Source organism: Hyperolius riggenbachi, chromosome 3 (assembly GCF_040937935.1).
Source record: "Hyperolius riggenbachi isolate aHypRig1 chromosome 3, aHypRig1.pri, whole genome shotgun sequence".
NCBI lineage: Eukaryota > Metazoa > Chordata > Amphibia > Anura > Hyperoliidae > Hyperolius > Hyperolius riggenbachi.
In genome coordinates, this window is record NC_090648.1 from 220,601,380 (window position 1) to 220,624,969 (window position 23,590).

General features: G+C 41.8%; 1 protein-coding gene across 2 annotated transcripts in view; it reads left to right on the forward strand.

The window, feature by feature from the left end:
- Positions 1 to 23,590, forward strand: part of TLN2 (talin 2) — a 273,188-nt gene that overhangs the window by 214,780 nt on the left and 34,818 nt on the right. For both annotated transcript variants that reach the window (XM_068275770.1, XM_068275771.1), the window contains exons 33-45: positions 1,237 to 1,326; positions 1,407 to 1,529; positions 2,950 to 3,093; positions 4,531 to 4,692; positions 11,955 to 12,095; positions 14,444 to 14,625; positions 16,407 to 16,539; positions 17,019 to 17,120; positions 17,363 to 17,533; positions 17,618 to 17,764; positions 19,149 to 19,250; positions 20,314 to 20,433; positions 22,708 to 22,854. In XM_068275770.1, the coding sequence (XP_068131871.1) occupies positions 1,237 to 1,326; positions 1,407 to 1,529; positions 2,950 to 3,093; positions 4,531 to 4,692; positions 11,955 to 12,095; positions 14,444 to 14,625; positions 16,407 to 16,539; positions 17,019 to 17,120; positions 17,363 to 17,533; positions 17,618 to 17,764; positions 19,149 to 19,250; positions 20,314 to 20,433; positions 22,708 to 22,854 (1,764 nt within the window). The remainder of the gene's footprint in view (positions 1 to 1,236; positions 1,327 to 1,406; positions 1,530 to 2,949; positions 3,094 to 4,530; positions 4,693 to 11,954; positions 12,096 to 14,443; positions 14,626 to 16,406; positions 16,540 to 17,018; positions 17,121 to 17,362; positions 17,534 to 17,617; positions 17,765 to 19,148; positions 19,251 to 20,313; positions 20,434 to 22,707; positions 22,855 to 23,590) is intronic.

Sequence of the window (23,590 nt, forward strand, 5' to 3'; positions counted from 1 at the left end):
CGGCCAATCACGCGATCAGCTGTCATAGGCTTCTGCCTATGAGAGCCGTTCGCTCTCTTGTCTCCCAGGGGGACAGCCGTGTCACACGGCTGTCCCCAGTACAGCGCTGCTGCTGATCGCAGCGCTGTACTATGTAAATAGTCCGCTCGGAGACTGAAGAGGGGGCAGAGCTCCGCCCCCCGAGAAGGAGATGCGCGCGCACCCTGCGCGCAATCTCCTTCAGTAGCCGACTCCAGGACATGACGCCAATTGGCGTTAGGCGGCTCCGTACTGCGCCTGTGCAAGCATGTTCTCTCACGCAGTCACAGTATGGAGCCACCTGTTCGGGAGCAATCAGGTTCCCGAAGACTTCAGAAGTCCCCCGCGGTGGGGGATTCAAATGGGGGAGCTGCCGCTGCAACGAGGAGACCGAGAAGGCTCTACAGGACCTAGAGCCTTCACTCTCCTTACCTGGCTGATGATTTTTTTAAAGAGACTGTAACAAAAAAAGTTCCCCTGGGGGGTACTTACCTCGGGAGGGGGACGCCTCTGGAGCCTAATGAGGCTTCCCCCGTCCTCCTCCGTCCCACGGTGGTCTTGCTGGGCCCCTCCAAAGCCACAGCCGACAATTTGTCAAGCTTTGGTGCAGGCGCATTAGCGCCTGCAGTATTTACCTTCTCTGGCTCCAGCGCCTGCGGCTCCCTGATGGGCTAAGGCAGAAGTAGCCAAACCCAATCGGGTTCGCTCTACTGCGCAGGCAACTTGCGCCTGCGCAGTAGAGCGGACCTGACTGGGATCTGCCATTTCCACCTGATCCCAATCTGAGAGCCGCTACTGCGCCTGCACTGGAGCCGGAAAGGTAAATATTTACATTGCCACTGTTCGGAGGGGTCCAGCGAGACCAACGTGGGACGGAGGAGGATAGGGAAGCCTCAATAGGATCCAGAGGCTTCCCCCTACTGAGGTAAGTACCCCCCAGGGGCACTGTTTTCTGTTACAGGTTTTCTTTAAAGTTCCGATTGGCTTTAAGTACTTTTTGGACCGCACGCCTACAATTTCCTTTGTACGTACTGAGAGCTGTAGACGAACCCAGTTACCATTCTGGCAGGTGCTGTATTAGATCACCTGTTACATAGCAGTTGTCTGGCAAGTTAGTCCTCATTTTGCACATTTTTTTCTATTTAACAGTAAGGATGTGTTTTGTCTGGAAGTGCATTTTTTTTAAACAAGAACTTGTCATTTATTTCCATTTTTCAGACAGCAAAAGGCATGCTTGAGAATCCCAATGAGCCAGTCAGTGATTTGTCCTATTTCGATTGTATTGAGAGCGTGATGGAAAACTCTAAGGTAATGTAATGAGTACACATAACAGAGGCGATTTGTATCTGATGTTGAAGGTTGAATCTTCCTCTATAATATAATAATAGGTCCTCGGAGAATCAATGGCAGGAATCTCCCAGAATGCTAAAACAGGCGACTTACCATCATTTGGGGAGTGTGTAGGCGTAGCATCTAAAGCTCTGTGTGGCCTGACTGAAGCTGCAGCACAGGTAAGGCTTTTTTAGTAATGTATATAAAGCAGTTTTTGTTGTAAGATATTCTGCTCATATTCACATCGATTGAGAAGCAAGAGTCCCCTTCACTGGGCGAATAATGACGAGGAAAACGCTTTAAAAAGGAACCAGAGGCTTGAGACCTATGGAAGCTGACATTTTTCTTTTCTTTTAAACAATACCAGTTGCCTTACAGTCCTGCTGATCCTTCTGGTTATTAGGGTCTAATGCTGGGAATACACTGTGTTTTAGCGGTCGATTTGCCATTCCATCGTGTTTCGATTCGTTTTTCCCGCTCTATTCTCTTATCTTTTCTTATCAATTTCCATTCACTTCTATCAGAAATCGAGAGGTAAAAACGATCGAAAGTAAGATTGGACATGTTGGAAATTATCTATCGAACCATCAATCTGCCTCAAAAACGCATTGTGTATTCCCAGCATCAATCACACACCTGATACAAGCATGCAGCTACTCTTGTCAGATTGTCATAGACATCTAATCTGCATATCTGAATGGATTTCCACAGAGTCAACACCTCAGGTACCTCATATCAGATTCTACATTGATCTGATATGCATGCCTGTTCAGGGTCTATAGCTTAAAATGGACCCAAATTAAAAATACAAGATTTCAGAAATAAAATCTATTTTCTAAATTATAATAATAAATAGCAGCCTTTTTTCAGCTGCATAATGACAAATATAAAATATTTTACTTTTATTGGAGGAACCCCTCCCTTCCTTTCAAGTTGCCGGGACAAAATCCGGCAAACTGGTGGAGTAGCAATGGAGGAATTGGTAATGGCTGCCCCCAGTATAACCCTAGTTATGAAAAGAGAAGGGTGAAAAGCATGCACTGAGATGCTCATAGGTTTGAAGGAGTGTTTATTTATCTTTGTATGTGTCAGAGTAATGCAACTAAATATTTTTAATTAAAGAAAATGTTTGGTTTGGGTCCGCTTTAAAGTATTAAGGCGCGTACACACGCCTGGTTCCTTCAAACGATGGGTCGTCAGACCGTTTGCCCGTGGGTACAGTCTGTCAGCAGGCGGATAAGGCTGGTTTTGACCTATCCACCGAGCGGATCAGTCAAAACCAGCCTTATCAGCCTGCCAACAGACTGTACACACGGGCAAACGGTCGTCAGAACGGCTGCCCCGTGGGCCGTTTGAAGGAATCAAGCATGGGTACGCACCTTTAGAGGCATGACTGGATCAGCATGACAGCCAGGCAATGTGCATTATTAAAAAGGAAATAAACATGTCAGCCTCCTTATGCCTCTCACCTTGGTTTTTTTTTAATGTGCCTATTGTTGGCTGACCATTTGTTTATGATGACTTCATGTAGGTTTGCAAAGTAACTGAGATTTTATGGATTATGTACAAGAAACAGTCTAACTTGATTTCATCCCATAGGCAGCCTATCTAGTGGGCATTTCTGATCCGAATAGCCAGGCTGGCCAGCAGGGGCTTGTTGATCCTATACAGTTTGCCAGGGCCAATCAGGCCATCCAAATGGCATGCCAGAACCTAGTGGATCCTGCCAGCAGCCCATCTCAGGTTAGTTTCACTTTTCTGTCTATAGTACATTTTTGTTTTACATTTATTTACTTTTATAGTGACACTGAAGCAGGAAAAAAAATGATATAATGGATTGCATGTGTAGTACGGATAAGGAATACAACATTAGTAGCAAAGAAATCAGTCTCATATTTTTATTTTCAGTTATATACCGGTTTTTTTTTTTTTTATAACATTGCATCATATAACATTGCATCATATTGTCATATTTGCAGCTTGCTCTGTCTTATAGTTTAAAGGCAACCTATCCTGAGAGGGATATGGATGTTTCCTTTTAAACAATACCAGTTGCCTGACTCTCCTGCTGATCAATTTGCTGCAGTAGTATCTGGATCTCACACCTGAAACAGGCATGCAGCTAATCCAGTCTGATTTCAGTCGGAGCACCTGATCTGCATGCTTGTTGAGGGGCTGTTTCCAAAAGTATTAGAAGCACATGATTAGCAGGAGAGTCAGTCAACTGGTATTATTTTAATAGGAAAAATCCATATTCTTCTCAGTTTAGGTTCCCTTAAAAATACGGAGTGTGGTTTGCAGAGCTAATGACCCTTTGAACGTCTCTTCTCGCTGAACCTTATCTGGAGCTGTCTGTCACTATTTCTTTGATGTATAGTGCTCCAGAAATCGGTGACCAATTTGGTGTGGAGTTTAGAGAAGCTCTTTTGCATAGATAACAACCGAAGTTTCTTAACTCTTTCTGTACTGGAAACAGTATATAACTTGTTTCTTTGCTATTAATGTTGTATTTCTTACCTGTACTACACATACAATTCAATGTCATAATTTTATTTTCACTTCATATACCCTTTAAGTACACGCCTATGATTCCATCCTGCTTCATTTTATAAATGCTCTCAATTGTTTCTGTACTGGAAACAGTATATAACTTGTTTCTTTGCTATTAATGTTGTATTTCTTACCTGTACTACACATACAATTCAATGTCATAATTTTATTTTCACTTCATATACCCTTTAAGTACACGCCTATGATTGCATCCTGCTTCATTTTATAAATGCTCTCAATTGTTTCATGTTTTATGTTGGACACATCTTGCCTATTTAGTAAGGTGGTAAACAAAATAGAACAACTTATAGCTAGTTAGTTATATTTTACTAGTTTATCTGTAATCTTAGTAAAAACATGCTACTGTTAGGATATGTTTTTCTGACGCCATCTCATTAAATAAGTCCACTAAATGTTAATCGTTCTCATGAGGATTTTTTGTTTTGTTTTATTTCTATCTCTATACTTTTCAGAGTAAAGTCATGTCTAATTTTGGTTGATGTTTGCATGCATTAGTCTTGGGTGTATATTAGCAAGAAATGTCTGTGAGTGGGATACTCTGGGGATTGTAGTCTTCCAGTCTGGGTGTTTGTTGCTAGCCCTGTCTATGCTTGTTTGCTTGTCCTGTAGGTTCTGTCAGCTGCTACAATAGTTGCCAAACACACATCTGCCCTGTGCAATGCCTGCCGCATTGCATCTTCCAAAACGGCCAATCCAGTAGCTAAAAGGCACTTTGTCCAGTCGGCTAAAGAGGTGGCGAACAGTACTGCCAACTTAGTGAAAACTATTAAGGTAATCCTGCTTTGTTTATTAAATTACAACTCGACTATATAACACTCTCATATGGCATTTCCATATTATTGCTTACTAGAATATGCTTGATTTTGTTCTGTGATGAACTATTAATATACATTTCTAACACAAATGCAAGAACTTTTCTTTTGCCAAATGTTGACCATCTTTAGTTGTTTATAGTAGCTTTGATATCTTGCTAGAAGATATACTATTTTTGTTGCTCTTGTATCTGTATTTTCTTGCTGACTCACCTGTGAAATTGTCATTTGTTAATGATTTATGTTGCAAATCCTTTGAATTCTAGAACAGGAAGGAGGATGGAGTTAGAACATCCCTCACTATACCGTCTGGCATATATGCACACATTACTCTTTTTTTCCTAGTACTCTCTCATAGTCTCATGCCTCCTCCTGGTAACCTAACTTAGTCTCACCCCTCCTTCTAGTACATTTGCAAGGTCTTACAATACCTTATCATAATCCCACCTCTACTGGCACTACTGTTAAGTCTAGCTTCTTTTTTGGTAGCCTCACATTATTTAACTCTTTCTCCTGGTGCTCCCAGGTAGTTTTATTTCTCCTCTTAGTACTCTTGCATTAAGTTTCTTCTCTGCATGGATCTTTGCATAATTCTACTACTTCTGGCTATAGTAAATAAATTAGCAAATAAATGTACCCATCCTCCTGAAACATCAACTCTCCAGTTATTGTCACATAGTCTCATCCCACCACATTGTACTCTTGCATGGTCTCTCGTCTTGATGGCACATTCATTTTGTCTCACTCTGGTTAAGCAGTATCTTATTTAAATAAAAGTACTGATCAAACTACGATAACCCTTTAATGCATGTTCGTATGTGCATTTTAGAACCTTAAATTGCATCTTTAGTTGACTCTTTACTGCATTTTGCCTACAATTCCGCAATAGCACATTAAAGAGTGAGAAGTTCTCCGCATTATTGAAACTTTATATAAAACGGATTTTGCATGCATTTAAAGCATTAGCTCAAGCTCACAGGTTGTCAATGCATGTTGTGTGAAATCTATTTTGGTTTCTAATGCGCAACATTTTGTACATTGCATGTAGAACAGTGTTCGCATTATTCATTTATTTTTTATTAACGGGTCTTGCAAAACTGACTTTTTGTGTGAAAGTCGGATGCAGATTGGTTAGGCTTCATTCCAAACCGTGAATTGTCCAACTTGCTCCCTCTATCTCCTCATCTTCCACATGGGGGTAGTCAGGTAGGAGCTGAGAGTTGAGGCCAGCCAGAGCTGACCCCCTGCCTACCTCTTATCTGTTGCTGCTGAAAGGTTGCCTGTTTTGGGCCAATGCTCTACAGAATTTCATCCTCAATTCCTGTTTAGTTATTCCAACACCCTCCTCAGTGTGTGTCTGAACATGGAGAAACTGCAGAGCTGCAGTGGGAGGAGGTGGACTGGTCAGGTGATCTGCTGTGTGCTGGTGAGGGAGCTTCCACTCCACTGATAAGGAGGTGTGCAATGCACAAAACATTATGTATTGCGTATTTAGGTTTATTTATAATCATTAGCATTTAAAATGAGAGGTTGAACTAGGGTCTTAGCATTCACGTATGTAAATCCTAATGGCAGGTATTCTTTTTCATAGTGGTTTTGTGCTCTATCTTAATTAGTAATAACCTGAAGATGTTGATGGGTACCTTGAAAAATGTTACAGAAATGAAGTGCTAGCACCTTAATTAAGAACTCCTTAAAAAAAAAAAAAAAGAATCTTTTTATTTAACCTGAAATAATTTACATTAATATACAGTGGGTGCTGATTATGGGTTTGGGTTGCCACAATTGTCTTTAAAGGCTGTGTCCTTATTTATAGGGAGTATGTGACATGTTGGTTAAGAATGACATTATTCATGAACATTTATCATTAAAATTTGATGCTGAAGGCTTTCAGAGGACATTTTTGGGAAAGAGCTAACAATCAGGCTGTTATTGGTTACATCTTTCTATCATTTGCATGGAACTTGCCCCAGTATTTCAAGCTGGCAGTCACAACAATTCATAGCCAGAATGTTAATTTGATTTGTTCTTGCATTACATATTGTAACCACATGAAGTAGTACAGTATTGGATTATAATAGCTGTCAACTGAAGCAGAAAGTTTTGAATCCTTAAAGGGAACCTGTGCAGAGTAAAATTATTTAAAAAAAACACATGAGGTAACTTCAAATGAACATTCCATAGTTACCTTGCCATCAGTTCTTCTCAGAAGCTCACCATTTTCTTCTGACAATGATCCCTTCCAGTTCTGACAACATTTTGTCAGAACTGAAATTTATCAGTTGCTGTCAGTTATATAGCAGTTGCTGTCAGTTACAGCTGAGAGGAGAACTGATGTGTCCATGTTTCCCTATGGCTCAAGCGGGCGATATTACAGTTTAACTGTGTGCTGACCAGGAAGCTGTTATGGGGTAATGGCCATTTTCAAAATGGAGGACGGAGAATTCCATTGATCACAGTGGACAAACAGGATGTTGGAGAGGAGAAAGGAGATTGATGAATAGACTACACAGCAGGTAAGTATGACTTGTGTATGGTTATTTTGACTTTTAATTTTCAGTACAGGTTTTCTTTAATGCCACCTAATGTCTTCTGCTGGTTGTATTGCTGCAATCGTATTATGTCAAGTAGTAGATGGTACTCAGGCCTTTTCTCTGCTGTCTCGCTAATCTAGCATCTTGCACCTTTTGGTTGTGCAAAACCATTTTCTGCCTTTTTTAAAACACAAACTTGCGTCCTTTACATGTTACTGCCACTTTAGCTCTACTATCTAGAGGTTTTGATGTAATCATTTTATGGATTTTTGATTTGTTTTGTATCTTTGGTTCCCTCTGGTGGTTAAAGAGTGGAAATTTCTGTCTTACTCACAGTCTCCCATTAGGTCCTCCTTGTGGATATATAAGGAGAAGTTGTAGAGCTGTTAAAGTGCATTTGTGTTTGAGGACTTGAAGAAGAATAATCGGATTCAAAACGCCGTGCGTTGTCATGGCAGACCTGACGCATGTAATGCTTTTATGAATTTTAATCAAGCCCTACTTCATAGAATCAAATTAATCCATGCCATTCACTGAGGAGGATCAACCAATCCGAAACAGTCTGTATGCATGTTGGATTATTATGGCTCTGTACAAATTAACAAGATGACGCATCATTGCATTCCAGCAGTTCTGGAGGTGTGTTTAGCTTCTAAGGGCAACAATGGTTAATTTGCATATATTCAGCAGTGATGCACTGGGAGACATCTCAGAGCTCACTCCAACTGGAATTATTCTGGTTTTCCATGAATTTTAAAAAGAGCTAATAAAAATGTTTGTACTGGATGGTGCGGATCCTTCGTGTGAAGAATACTATCTAGCGGTCTGCATTGGGTCAGGTACCCACGGGTTACCTGAAATGGGGGTCGGGTTTAGTTACCCATACTCATTCTCATCTGTGTGGGTCTGGTTACATGTACTAAAAACAAGCCTAAGACAATTCTGTGTCTCTTGCTTTTAAAAACCTGTGATGGCTGCTCGGACCAGAATACTTAATTGCTGACAGGCAAGTAATTTGAGGTGGAGATTCTGGGCATCATTTTGAACCTGTTGTCATGGTGCCACGATTGTTGGTGTTGTGTGTGCTGCAGCCACTGACATAGCATCTGCTTCTTCCCAACTTTTTGTAAGTATTGTGTGATGACAGGCAGAAAGCATCGGATGCTGCATCTGCTGTCTCTTGATCCCGCCCTTTGTATGAGAGGGACATGAAAGCTGCTGTGAGTAGCGCCTTGGAAGATGTGGTGAGCAGAGCTTCTGACTGGGTAAGAAGTTTTAATACACATCAATTAAAATCGAAAACTGGAATGTGGGTTCTTGGTGATGATGATTGCAGTTCAGATCGAAAACACGGTTGCATAAGTTCATGGCCGGTTTTAGATTAATGGCTTTTTTTTCCTAGAGAAGTTTTTGGCAGCAATAGTCTCTTTGCACTGTGGGGAAAAACAAGTTGCAAATCGGGTGCAGGTATTTGATCCACCAGCAAAGCGTGTTACGGGTCGGTTGTGGGTAGCGGGTTGTGTGCGAGTCTAAAAAATTAGCCCAATGCAGACCTCTACTGCTATCTGCTGCAGTTTTTGTTGTCTTTATATTATATTCTTATCAGACCATGCTTATAGATCACAATAAGAGCCTTAGGGCTCAGCCACACTTTAAAGAGAACCCGAGGTGTGTTTAAAGAATGTTATCTGCATACAGAGGCTGGATCTGCCTATACAGCCCAGCCTCTGTTGCTATCCCAAACCCCACTAAGGTCCCCCTGCACTCTGCAATCCCTCATAAATCACAGCCATGCTGTGAGGCTGTGTTTACATCTGTAGTGTCAGTCTCAGCTGCTCCCCCGCCTCCTGCATAGCTCCGGTCCCTGCCCCCGTCCCTTCCCTCCAATCAGCAGGGAGGGAAGGGATGCAGGCGAGGACTGGAGTTCTGCAGGAGGCGGGGAGAGCAGCAGACTGACACTATAGAGATAAACACAGCCAGCTCTGACAAGCTGTTTGTCAGCAGCATGGCTGTGATTTATGAGGGATTGCAGACTGCAGGGGGACTTTAGGGGGGTTTGGGATAGCAACAGAGGCTAGGCTGTATAGGCAGATCCAGCCTCTGTATGCAGATAATATTCTTCAAACCCACCTCGGGTTCTCTTCAAGCGCTTTTATGAGCGCTTGTGAATGATTAGCGCTTTCCGAGCGCTTTTTAAAAATTGCTCCCATTCACTTTCATTAAAATCGCGGTAAAAATAACAGTGATTTTACGCGATTGTGGTGATTTTTTTTACAGCGATTTTAATGAACGTGAATGGGAACGATTTTTAAAAAGCGCTAATCAATCACAAGCGCTTCTAAAAGCGATTATAGTGTGGCTGAGTCCTTAAAGATACCGTTTGACCTTCTACAGTTACAATAAACTTTAGGTGGTTACAGTAGCAATAAAAAGTATGTGAACCATTTACAATTATATGGATTTCTGCACAAATTGGTCATAAAATGTGTTCTGATCTTCATTTTTGTCATAACAATAGACAATCACAGTCTGCTTAAACTAATACCACACAAATAATTAAATGTTTCCATGTTTTTATTGAACACACCATGTAAACATTCACAGTGCAGGTAGAAAAGGTATGTGAACCCTTGGATTTAATAACTGGTTGAACCTCCTTTGGCAGCAATAACTTCAACCAAACGTTTCCTGTAGTTAAAGTTCAGACGTGCACAATAGTCAGGAGTAATTTTTGACCTTTCCTCTTTAGAGAACTGTTTCAGTTCAGCAATATTCTTGGGATGTCTGGTGTAAATCGCTTTGAGGTCATGCCACAGCATCTCATTCGGGTTTAGATCAAGACTCTGACTGGGCCACTCCAGGAGGCGTATTTGCTTCTGTTTAAGCCATTCTGTTGTTTATTTACTTCTATGCTTTGGGTCGTTGTCCTATTGCAATACCCATCTTCTGCTGAGCTTCAGCTGGTGGACAGATGGCCTTAAAGAGACACTGAAGCGAAAAAAAAATGATGATATTATGATTTGTATGTGTAGCACAGCTAAGAAATAAAACATTAAGATCAGATACATCAGTGTAATTGTTTCCAGTACAGGAAGAGTTGAGAAACTCCAGTTGTTATCTCTATGCAAACAAGCCATTAAGCTCTCCGACTAAGTTAGTTGTGGAGAGGGCTGTTATCTGACTTTTATTATCTCAACTGTTCCTGGACTATTTACTTTTACTCTGCTAGAGGAGAGGTCATTACTTCACAGACTGCTCTGGAAGACTCATTTTGAATGCTGAGTGTTGTGTAATGTGCACATATTATAGAATGATGCAATGTTAGAAAAAACACTATATACCTGAAAATAAAAGTATGAGAATATTTTCTTTGCTGCTAATCTTCTAGTAATTATTCATAGTACACAACCAATTCACTATATCCTATTTTTTTTTCGCTTCAGTGTCTCTTTAAGTTCTTCTGCAAAACATCTTGATAAACTTGGGAATTAATTTTTCCTTCGATAATAGCAATTCGTCCAGGCCCTGACGCAGCAAAGCAACCCCAAACCATGATGCCCCCACCGCCATACTTCACAGTTGGGATGAGGTTTTGATGTTGTTGTGCTGTGCCTTGTTTTCTACACACATAGGGCATGATTCACAAAGCTTTTTCACATTTTTTTCTCTGTTTTCACCAAATCTGTTACATTTTTAAGCTTCCAAAGAGCATAAATATAGTATAATTAAGGTACAAAAGGAATTATTGAAATTAAGTTAATCAGGAGCAACTTAATTTGAGTGATTATTTTTCTTGTAAATGTGCTGAAAGGTTATTTTTATCAATTAGAGAAGTCCTATATGAGAAGATTTGTGAATAGAGCCCATTGTGTTATGCGTTTCTTCCAAACAACTCAACTTCGGTTTGATCTGTCCACAGAATATTTTGCCAGTACTGCTGTGGAACATCCAGGGGCTCTTTTGCAAACTTTAAATGTGCAGCAATGTTTTTTTTGAACAGCCGGGGCTTCCTCTGTGTTATCCTCCCATGAACTCCATTCTTGTTTAGTGTTTTGCGTATCATAGATTCTCTAACAGGGATCTTAGCATATGCCAGAGACTTCAAGTCTTTAGCTGACACTCTAGGATGCTTCTTCACCTCAATGAGCATTCAGCGCTGTGCTCTTGCAGTCATCTTTACAGAACAGCCACACCTAGGAGAGTAGCAGCAGTGCTGCACTTTCTCCATGTATAGACTATTTCTCTTACCGTGGACTGATGAACAGCATTGCTTTTGGAGATACTTTTATAACCTATTCCAGCTTTATGCAAGTCAACAATTCTTAATCGTAGGTCTTCTGAGAGCTGTTTTGTGCGAGGCATTATTCACATCAGACAATGCTTCTTTGGAAAAGCAAACCCAAAACTGGGTGTTTTTTTATAGGGCAAGGCAACTGTAACCAACACCTCCAATCTCATCTCATTGATTGGACTCCAGCTGGTTAGTTTAAGCAGACTGTGATTGTCTATTGTTGTGACTTGGGTGGAGAGCAGATCACATTTTATGACCAATTTATACAGAAATCCAATTAATTCCGAAGGGTTCCCATACTTTTTATTGCTACTGTATATGATAAGTTGGTTAGGGCGGTGCTTTAAACGTGTTATTTAGTGGGTGCTTGTCTGTTCATTGCCAATTTCCTCACAGACCCTGGACGGCGACTTTTCAGATGAGAACCGTGAGAAATGCAGTACAGCAACTGCTCCACTTATTTCCGCTGTGGAAAACTTGACGGCCTTTGCCTCTAACCCTGAATTCGCCAGTATTCCAGCCCAGATCAGTGCAGAGGTAAGGATTCACTTGATAATACATTACTTTGTGCATCTGCAGATGTTTCCAACAGGAAGCATTTCCTTTCACTCATAACGACATGGGGCCTCAATATAATTACTTTTGTTATGCTGAGGCATTCTGTAACCCTTACAGCTCATTCTTTTTCTACTTATTGTGTTAATTTATCTTAACTTTTTGCTAATTTACAAGAAACTGTAAAGGTAGCCATACACTGGTCGATTTGCTATCAGATTCGACCAACAGATAGATCGAATCTGATCAGAGAGGGATCGTATGGCTACCTTTACTGCAAACAAATTGTGAACCGATTTCAGCCTAAAACCGTTCACAATCTGTTGTGGTGGTGGTGGTGGTGCTGCCGCCGCCGCTCCCCTCGCCCACATACATTACCTGCTCCGCTGGTGCGACTGCCCCCGGTCTCCGCTCTGGTCTCCAGGTCCGGCATGCTTTACTTCTTCCTGCCGGGCAGGAAGAACTGAAGCATGCCGGAGACCAGCGCGAACACGGAGCAGCGGTGACCGGGGGTAGTAGCGCCGGCGGAGCAAGTAATGTATTGCCGCTCTATTGCGTCGGTCGTCGGGCACTCGAACGCCGCTAGCGACGCGCTCCCTACCCGCGGGCGATCAACGGTAATTTTCCGCACGGAGCGATCGACGGGATCGGACGAAATGGATCGAAATTTGGCGTGTAGCGTGAACGATTGGCAGCAGATTCGATCCCAGTGATCGAATCTGTTGTCGAAACGGCGGCAAATCGGGTCAGTGTATGGCCAGCTTAACTCCTGGTTCATTAGAGCCCCTCTACAGGGTGGGAAAGTGCTGGCTTTGTATTATCAGTGTAGGAACAATGCAGAGATGTACACTGGTTATAAGAGGTGAATAAAGAGGCGGTACACCACTGGCTTTGCTTAATCAAGTGCATATTGCAACTTGACAGAACAATACACCACATGTTCCAAACCATCACAGACCTTTGGCAAATGTACACCTGATAAAGGACCATAACGGTTCGCAACCTGTAGTGTATTGTTCTAAAAACTGCACAATTCATCCACCAGCAGTAGCTGGAAGCCAAATTACGTCTTTCCCCACTCCCAGTGTCAATAGTGGCCTGAGGCGGAATAGTAATAATGCCTGCAGGGTATATAGAATGGAAGGTAGGAGTACGAATCCTAGCGTTGGCACCGCAGCATACAGTGGCGGGCTGCAAATATATCACCCAGGTCCGGATAGTATCCAATGCTATGCGTGCTCTGGCTGAAGATACAGTAGCATACATTGAAGAAGAAAGAAGTTTGTCGGCACTGCAAGCATGAACAGTTTATTTCATTCTAAATTGCGCTTCCATGGAGGCTCTGTGGAAGCGCACTTCAGCGCGAAATGGCCGCCAGGCAGCTGTACCCTGCACCCACTATCCACTGTACTGTGCACCAGTTTACTGCTTTGTTGCACGTGTTAGTATCTGGAATGCTGCTGATTGCACTTTAGAATGAAATAAACAGTTTATGCTTGCAGTGCCAACAAACATCTTTCTTCTTCAATGTATGATCGTAATAAGGCTCCGACTTCTGCAGGAAAAGGGTGAGCCGTTTTTCGGCTTTACCCTGCACCCAAATTTCCAAGCGCCAGATGGCATATGTAAACTTTCACTTCCAGTAGGAAGTCTGTTGATAAAAGTGAAGGGTATTTCTCAAGGGCTAGGAGGAACCTACATTTTGAATATTTTTGAGCATTATTTCAAGCAAGTTGAAAGACCATTATTGGAAAATTGTAAAACTTAATTTTTGTTACAGGTGACCGCAACACAGTAGAAAAGTAATTCATAGTGCATTCTACTATGGGCTAAATGTATGTGTACATATTTTACAATATTTCACCATAGTGGTGCTTTAAGAAGAACTGACACTAGGTGTATGCAATTTATGCTTGAAATATTTGTATGCAGTTTAACATCTGGAACAGGGGAAGGTTGTTTTAAACTATGTGTTACTGTGTTTTTGTAACTTCCCCTTATAACGGTCAATATTTAGTTCCCCTTGTAACAAGTTCAGCCATAACATCCCTCCTCCATAACAAAAAATGTTTGTTTCCCCCATAACAATCACTGTTATGTGTCTCTTATAGGAAGGGTTATAGGACCTTCATTATTGCACTAGAAAAGTGGCTTGGCAACTAGTGATTCGCATTGGTTTTGTATTTTATAGATTAAACTTTTACAGAGGAACAGACGCTCAGCTGCATAAGTTACATTGAATGTGGAACTAGCACAATTTAGTTTTTTGTGTTACTATTTTTTTTTTGCTCTTTGTAAGTGATCAGTTTTATGTAATTTCTTGTGTACAGGGATCAAATGCGCAAGAACCTATATTGATATCTGCGGTCACCATGCTGGAGAGCTCTTCATCATTAATTAAGACAGCACGGTCTTTAGCAATCAATCCTAAAGATCCACCAACGTGGTCAAGTTTGGCAGGTCACTCCCGTGTAGTGTCTGATTCAATCAAGAGCCTGATTACCTCTATAAGGTACTTGAAGAACTTTTGTAAACTAGTGGATGAATCTCTCTCTCTCTCTCTCTCTCTCCCCAAACTTCCTCATTCTGAGCAGGTCCTACTGGCTTCCATTAACGATCTGTTTTATTGAGCATATGCCATGCTATTTCCTCCTCCCGCAGTCTGTAAAAGCTGTCTGGTAGGTAATAAAATTCATCACAATGTCAGTAAAAGTAAGAGCAAGGAAACATGAATTATCTAAATGTTCACTGTCTGTGCTTGCACTGCACATGCATGTCTACAGACTTTTATTTATAATATTAGTTCCTGGTTTGGGGAACATAAGCATACCTGTTGCATACCTGCCTCACTGCTACTGTTGTAAGTTGTATATGTCAGAAAGCAAATCTAGATCAGAGATTTAATATTTGTAGATGTACGTTGAGAACCTGTGGGGTGCAATGTAGGTGCAGAGTAAACTTTATTGGGACAGATGCTGCTTCTGGCAAGGCAAGTTGCTTCAAGATTTGCTAGTTACATCTCCGCTTATAAAGGGTCCTTTATTGGTTTGTCATTTTTTATTTCTTTCAAATGTTACAGATTTTTGTCATGTTAATTGTCCTCAAACTGGTTACTTGTATAAGGGGCTGTATACACATGTGCAGTGGCTAGGAACCATAGATGGCCATACGTTTTCTAGGGACACACAACACCTCTGTTGCTGCCTGCTGTGGTGCTTATTCCATTCAATTTAATTGAATGGGGTCACATTGGTCAGCGCACCAAAATGCATGCAGCAAAAATGCCTTTCCAGAATGCATTGTTGCACAGCACACGAGTGAAGACATCAGACAGTGCTGTCTACATAAACACTTTGTAAAAGGACTGCAATACCTACTGAATTTGGATAGAAGGGAAAATCGTTCAACATCTGACCCATCATCCAACAGATGCAGGACTTAAAGAGAAATCGTAAGCAAGAATTGAACTCAATCCCATTCAGTAGCTGATACCCCCTTTCCCATGAGAAATCTATTCATTTTCTCAAATGGATCATCAGGGGGCTCTGTATGGCTGATTTTGTGGTGAAACCCCTCCCACAGTGTGATGTCAGCGCCTCACAGCACTGAGGTACTGACATCACACTGTGGGAGCCTTGTTGCATTGTGGGAAATAACAACTGTTTCCAACAGCCAAAAAAGCAAGCAGCATCTCCTTCCAGTGACATCACCTGCCAGCAGTAAAAATGTCAACATTTGATAAATGTCAAAATGTAAATCACGGAGAGTAAAGATTTTGCAGTGAGCAAACACTGAATAAATCATTTGTACATAATTATTGTAAAAATGAAGCACTTTTTTTTTTTATTACATTATTTTCACTGGAGTTCCTCTTTAAGTGTGTAGAGACTCTGAATTAGTAGTATAATGGAGTCTGCATCAGCAGCTTTCTGTACTAATGTATGTCTTGATGTTTAATAAAGCCTATCTTTTACCTTCCTGATGGACTGATGTGGACCCCAATCTTCCACTTAGTGAATTTAATAGTTTTTGGTTTCATTAGTCTCTCTAAAATGTGGTGACTAGTTATTTAGTGATTTTGTAAACACACAGGTTTGTAATTTCTTCCCATTACTAAACAAATCATAAGTAACTTTTTATTATGTGTAGTTGTGTGCTGTTCAAAATTACGATGGCACAAAAATAAAACCTTAGCAATCTAGAGGTGTTAAAAGGGAATATTTCTTACATTATGAAATCCCACCAAACTATTGTAAGCTTATTGGAATTTCGCACTCAATTTTCTGTATGCAGGGACAAAGCTCCTGGACAGAGAGAATGTGACCAGTCTATTGATAGCATTAACCAGTACATTCGGGATATTGAACATGCATCTCTTGCAAGTGTCAGCCAGATCCTGGCCACGAGGGATGACATCTCACTAGAGGTAACAATCATTTACGTATATTTCTGTGCTTTTTAATCGATAAAAGCAACTGTTCAGATGCCACTGTGCTTGGAGAGATATTACAAATGTTATGTATAGATTTTATATGCTATGCTATGGAGTGCTAAATCTGAAATTCCATCACTCTAATTTAGCAGAGAATTGTATGCACATTGTTCACAATTTACAGAGCACAGCTTCAAGAAAGCATGTAGCAGACTGGATTCCATTTCATTAATTCAGCAGAGAAATTCTGGTGTGCTACATTAGCTCAGAGATTTTGCCTGGACATTTTCAGCTATGATTCCTTGGCAAAGCTCTTAAAATAGCATGAGATAAAATGCTTTACACATAAGGCTAAAAAGAGATGTGCAGTTTTAGTAATATAAATTACAGGTTTTCAGTATCTGAACTTTCCTGTCCTCCATTATGTGCAATTACAGTTGCTCATTATTGGTTCATGCATTTTATATTTTTAGGCTGTTCAGGAACAGCTAACATCGGTGGTTCAGGAGATCGGTCACTTAATTGATCCAATCACGACAGCAGCACGTGGAGAAGCAGCACAGCTGGGACACAAGGTATATATTGCTGGCGTCACCTAGTTTACTATAATATAATCCTACCTACAAGGATCATTGGAGCTTGCTTTATCATGTTCTGTGCATGTAGCTGTAAATTCACATAAATGATGCAATACGAATTTGTTTGCTGGCTTAAATAAACTATCCACATTTTCAGAGAACACGTTTTTCATGTGGATTAATATAGACATACTTTGAGGGCTATTGTTTATATTAACCCGTGTCTTTATGTTACACAGGTCACTCAGCTTGCACGCTACTTTGAGCCTCTGATTCAGGCTTCTGTTGGGCTCGTCTCTAAAATTCTGGACCATCAGCAGCAGATGACTGTGCTGGATCAGACCAAGACGTTGGCAGAGTCTGCACTACAGATGCTTTATGCTGCTAAGGAAGGTGGTGGTAATCCCAAGGTATGGATTATTTATTGCCAGACTTCATAGGGAATCCCGCTCATCTACTTCACAGGAACTCTGACCTAAGTCTGTTCTTCACAGGCATCGCACACACATGATGCCATTGCAGAGGCAGCCCAGCTGATGAAGGAGGCAGTGGATGACCTTATGATCACCCTTAATGAGGCTGCCAGTGAAGTTGGCATGGTTGGCGGGATGGTAGATTCCATTGCTGATGCTATGAACAAGGTGAGGCCTGTCCCATTAAGAAACAGCTTTTGAATAATATAATGAATATATAGTTGTTATAATGGGATCTAGGTAAATGGGTAAAAAGTTTTTCATGCACTGTTCAAGCAAATAAGTAAATTTAAAATAAATCAGTATTGCTTTCCAGATGGCAAAGCTAAAATCAATAGACTTGTATTATTCAACACAGAAGATTATTGGCGCTTTCCACGAAGACAACCCTGGAATGAGAGACTAACATAGCGTAATACTGTAATGCACAAAACACAATATTCCAATTTCACATGACACCCAGTGCAAGGTGATCAGACTTTCAGACAACTCTCTACTGTGAGTCTAATTATCCACCTATGGAAATGCTGGAGCTCACCAGATTATAACCACTTCACAACTCAGGTGGATCTAGCGCTTCACCAATCGGAATTCCTCAAAGGCATATACCAGCTCCAACCTTCAGATGTAACTTCTCAGGTTTTATTAAATTTTAAAAAATAAAAACAGAAGACCATAGCTTAATAGATGATTGTACTCACAGGCAGACTCACACAAAGGTATTGCACTTACCTATCTAGACGTAAAAGACAGCATTGTATAAAGTGTAGTTCAATATCCACCCGGGCACTGTAAAAAGAACAGGTAGTAGGTGGCGTTTTGCTCCTGAATTACAGTTTGTACAATATGTCCATGCTCCCCGCATCTGCAGCCCTCCTGGGTGTGTATTATTATAAATCCTTTAATCACCATAGTACGCGCTCTATTATTAGGCCTGATCCTGAACCTTGTCTCCACAGTCCATTTACTAAAAACAGTTCAACAGTTTTTTCTACATTCTTGTCTGAACAGTCCTCTTGTTACTTATCACGTATGTGTGTCTGATAAAACCTCAAAGAGTTTAAGAAGACTATTGCCCACAGCAATCTGGACTCAGTCCTTTGGGCGACAGTTTAGTTCTGTATGGACGATGTGGTATGGAGCGGGTAGCAGGGCCAACAGTGCAGCACACGATGGAGCGCCACAGAGCAGGAGATGTATGAGAACAATGTTCTCTGCCTGCGCTCAGCCAGACTTTCCCCAATCTGATCACTTGCTGACACATTGAGGGTTACCAGGGCTGCCATATTTACGCCAGATTCCCGGCAGAGGCAGCTCTAACCAGCTTTTATTTATATAATTAATTTGTAAATGGGGCCTTGTAACAAACAATTGAAAAGGAAGGTAACATATTTTAGGAGGTGTGGAGTGATTCTGTGAGGATTGTGTTTTAGTTTTCTTTACTAAAAAATCTGAAAAAATGCATGTCAATGTATAGTAAAATAATACAACTGCAATACCCATGTATTTACTTTGTCATTGTATTGGAAAAACTCACTGTTTTCTTCTACAGCTGGACGAAGGAACGCCACCAGAACCCACAGGAACCTTTGTGGACTACCAGACCACAGGAGTTAAATATTCCAAAGCTATTGCAGTGACAGCCCAAGAAATGGTAATTATAAACTGTGCAAATACTGAAATATATCCATCCATGACGCAAGAGAAGTGCGTTTTTTACGTATCTCTCCAGCAGCAGCTGGAGAGATATGTAGAAGGCGCACTTCTTTTACATAGACTGGCCCTGACTGGCTGAAGTTACGGGACCCTATACCGAAGAGGGAGAAGACTGAGGACAGCGGCGTCAGAGCGATCCGAGCTTATGGGGCTGGAGGAAGCCCCAGGTGTGTATAAAATTTGTATATGTTATCAGCCTGTTTTCCTTTAAGGATCATGTCACCTTTCACCCTTGGTGAGCTTAATTTTGTTTTATCTTTTACTCAGTGACTAGATGGAAAAATAAAACTCCCTATACAGTCTATCCAAAGCTAAAATAAAAAGTTCTACATTACAACCTTGGATTGCAAGTAACTTGGTTTAAGAGTGCTTTTAAAGACAAGCGAACATTTTTATGAAAGTTTGACTTGATAAGCAAGCGGGTTTTGATATCCTGTACAAGCGCAGTATGTATACGCAAGTCACGTCATCATAACTGAGTCGATGATTCTTTTTCCTAGATCCTGCAGGATTGTTCTTAATCTGAGTGTGGGCGCTGTACAAAATCACATCTCTGTGAAATCCTCAAAAGTAGGCAAAAGCTACTGTCATTGGATAAACTCCTTGTTAAAGCCACACAAACACAAAGATTGGGGTGATCCAACAGATGGCAATGACTCTTAGTTATTGTTAAAGTCTTTTTTACATTTTTACTTTGTACATTACAGTACTTGGTATTGATTGTATTTCTAGAAATGGATTTTTGGATTGTGGCTCAAATCATCTGAGTTTCCATTAATCCTTATGGGGAAATTCACTTTGATATAAGAGTGCTTTGGATTACAAGCATGTTTCCAGAACAAATTATGCTTGCAAACCAAGGTTCCGCTGTACTTTGATTTCTCCATGTACAATGCTCATATAAAAGCTCTGGTCGTAAAGGCCTTGATAAGTATGTTCAGTTTGTCAATCCCTCTGTTCTGTGTACATGAATTTCATTCTCTTATTTCTCCTGTTTTCAGATGACCAAATCAGTCACAAACCCTGAAGAACTTGGTGGGCTTGCATCCCAAGTCACTAGCGACTATGGAAATCTTGCAGTTCATGGTCGTATGGCAGCAGCCACAGCTGAGCCCAAAGAGGTGAGATTTAGGTTTATGTGGAAATCACTCTTGTCTTGCAATGCAATGCCAAGATCCCAGGTTTTTGTCTTGGTATGGACTACGTGTATGGACTATGTATGTTCTCCTCATGGAAAAGACAAAAAAACAAAAAGAAACAGAGGGCCTAATATATTGCAGTATTTCAAACAATGGTTGGTATAATGTAAAGAGATGTGGTAATATACTCACAAACATGGGTCGCCACAAAGGCAACCACTGGAAAGGCAGGTGGGGAGAATTCTGACCTGACCCCACTCAGGTAATAAAAAGTCTCTCTCTGTAGACAAGAATAAGATGGGGATACACCCCTACACCCAGGGTGGACAAGATCAGTAGTAAAATAGGTTTAAGAGAGGCGCCAAACAAGGATAAAATAGTTAAAATCTGTTTAAAAAGGGGGAAGTTGGTGGACTTACCTCCCTCGAAAGGACAAGAACCGGACAGTGAGATGTTACTATAATAACAGTTCTTTTATTTGGTATCAAAGCATCATTAAAATTATGAAGATCAAGCAACCAGCGACAGCTCCACTGTTTCGGGCAATCTGCCCTTTCTCAAGCTGTTAAAGCATGTCATCCACACTTAAAACTGACATAATGTCCATTTATATAGCAAACCAAAAAGATCAGGTGACCAGAATGCGACCAATCGGACGCATGGGGCCGCCGGCGAACCTGATGGGAAACTATCAGCCTAATATTTAAATTTTCATACACCCCCAGCCCTCTTGGCGTTAACATTCAGACCGCCGCCCCCCACCGCATCACAGCGAATCATAGCAGCGGCAACTTACACTGTCATCAGCGCTGCAGAAGGGTAGGCGCGGCGAGCCTCTCCATCCCCCTCATCCTCGCTAAACTAAACAAACGCACGTGATACATCACGTGTAATATGATGTGACGCTGCCTCTCAGCGGCAATCGCGGCAATACATCACTAGGCAACCGGACGCTCTGTTTTCACAGGGAATCCAAACCCCGCCCACTTACAGAGCTCCGGCGGCCGGATCATAGTAGCAATATTAATCAGGAGAGGAACATTGAGTCTCCCCCACACTCACCCACCACATCACCGATAAACAGCGCCCCAGGGGAATAGGGAAATAAGCCAGAAGTCCCACACATCAGACAATCGCATATAGTCACCTGTAATGACAAAAGAAATAAGGATGTATGTCAATACATAAAAATAACAGCAACACATTTAGATACACGGCAGCAGGTCATATTCCTTATTAAGACCCCCCCTCCCCATAGTGCCCAACTTTTTTATCCACATAGCTTCCTTCTTGAGTAACAATTTATGTTGATCCCCCCCTACGCAAGCGCAGAGGTGCATGGTCAATCACCTGCACCTTCAACTGAGAGACACCATGTCTGCATTCTTTAAAATGACAGGCCACTGATTGATCCCTACTATCCCCCCTAATGGTCGATTTATGTGAAGAAATTCTATTCCTAAGAGGTTGCGTGGTCTTTCCCACGTATCCCAACCCGCAAGGGAATTTAATCAGATATACCACATATGTGGAATCACAAGAAAATTTACCTTTTATTTGAAATCTACGTCCATTGGAGGGATGTGTGAATGTATCTCCCTTTGTTACACTGTTGCCGCTCGGCCGTTTACTGTTAGATCACGGAGCGGGTCTCCGTGAATAGCCTGCGAGCCGCTGATCGCGGGTCGCAGACTAAATGTAAACGCAGGAGACGTTTGTCTCCTTTGTTTACATTGAACGGCGCTGCAGCAGCGGCGTAAGGCAGATCGGCGATCCCCGGCCAATCAGCGGCCGGGGATCGCCGCCATGTGACAGAGGACATCCTGTCACAGGCTGCACAGGACGGATAGCGTCCTGTGCAGCCCCGATCACCAGGGGGAAGAGGAAGGGGGGGGAATTTTGCCGCGGAGGGGGGCTTTGAGGTGCCCCCCCCCCGCATTATGCCAGCCGGCAGGAGCGATCAGACCCCCCTGCACATCATCCCCATAGGGGGGAAAAAGGGGGGGGGCGATCTGATCGCTCTGCATGCAATCTGATCCGTGCTGGGGGCTGCAGAGCCCACCCAGCACAGATCATAAAAAACAGCGCTGGTCCTTAAGGGGGGGTAAAGGCTGGGTCTTCAAGTGGTTAAACTAAAAATGAAAAGTCCGAGAGGCTGGACCTAGGATTTTAAACTTGTGGTGTTTTCAGAATATTTTGCTTGGTGCTTTTTTTCACTGTTAAATTATAGCTGCTGTTCTTTATTACCATTTGCAGGTTGGGTTCCAGATTAAAACAAGGATCCAGGATTTGGGACACGGTTGTATATTCTTGGTGCAGAAAGCAGGAGCCTTACAGATTTGCCCATCTGACAGTTACACTAAACGAGAATTAATTGAGTGTGCGCGGGCTGTAACAGAAAAGGTGAAATACTCGACTTATCTACTCCTTCTCTGTCTCCAGTGCTTTGTATGCCTGTATGTGTGCTCATATACTGCTGAGCAGGCCTCAATCCACTCTGACAGAAGAAATTACATAATCCTAGCATAAGTATGATGTACACTGGAGGAAAGTGTGTACTCTTGAGCAGGGCCGGATTACCAACCAGGCAACAAAAGCAGTTGCTTGGGGCCCCCCATTCAGAGTCAAAGGGGCCCCATCAGCACATAAACCAGCCATCGCCATCCTGTCAGCGGTGGCTGGATGGTATAATGGTTAACAGGACTCTGAGCAGTGCAGTAACTATGGAAAGATGCATATCATTTTAAAGCTCTCTTTCTCCTCTTTCCAATGATATATAAACCGCCGCCCTATGCCTTTTAGTTTTCGATATTTTCTCAATCGAAATCGCGGCCACAGCAATTTTGATCGCGAAAATAGCGAAAACTAAAAGGCGTAGGGTGGCAGTTTATCTGTCATTGGAAAGAGGAGAAAGAGAGCTTCAAAATGATGTGCATCTTTCCATAGTTACATTGTATTACACAGGACGACTTTTCTCCAAAGTCGGCAGCTCGATTCAGCACAATGCAATGAAATATAAGGAACCCAGGGGGATACAATTATCATGCTGGTAGGTGTGAGGATGTAATTAATTAGTTGTGGGTATGCTTAAAGGCATACCCACAGGCACTCCTCGGAGTCCCTTTAAGAGCCCTGACAC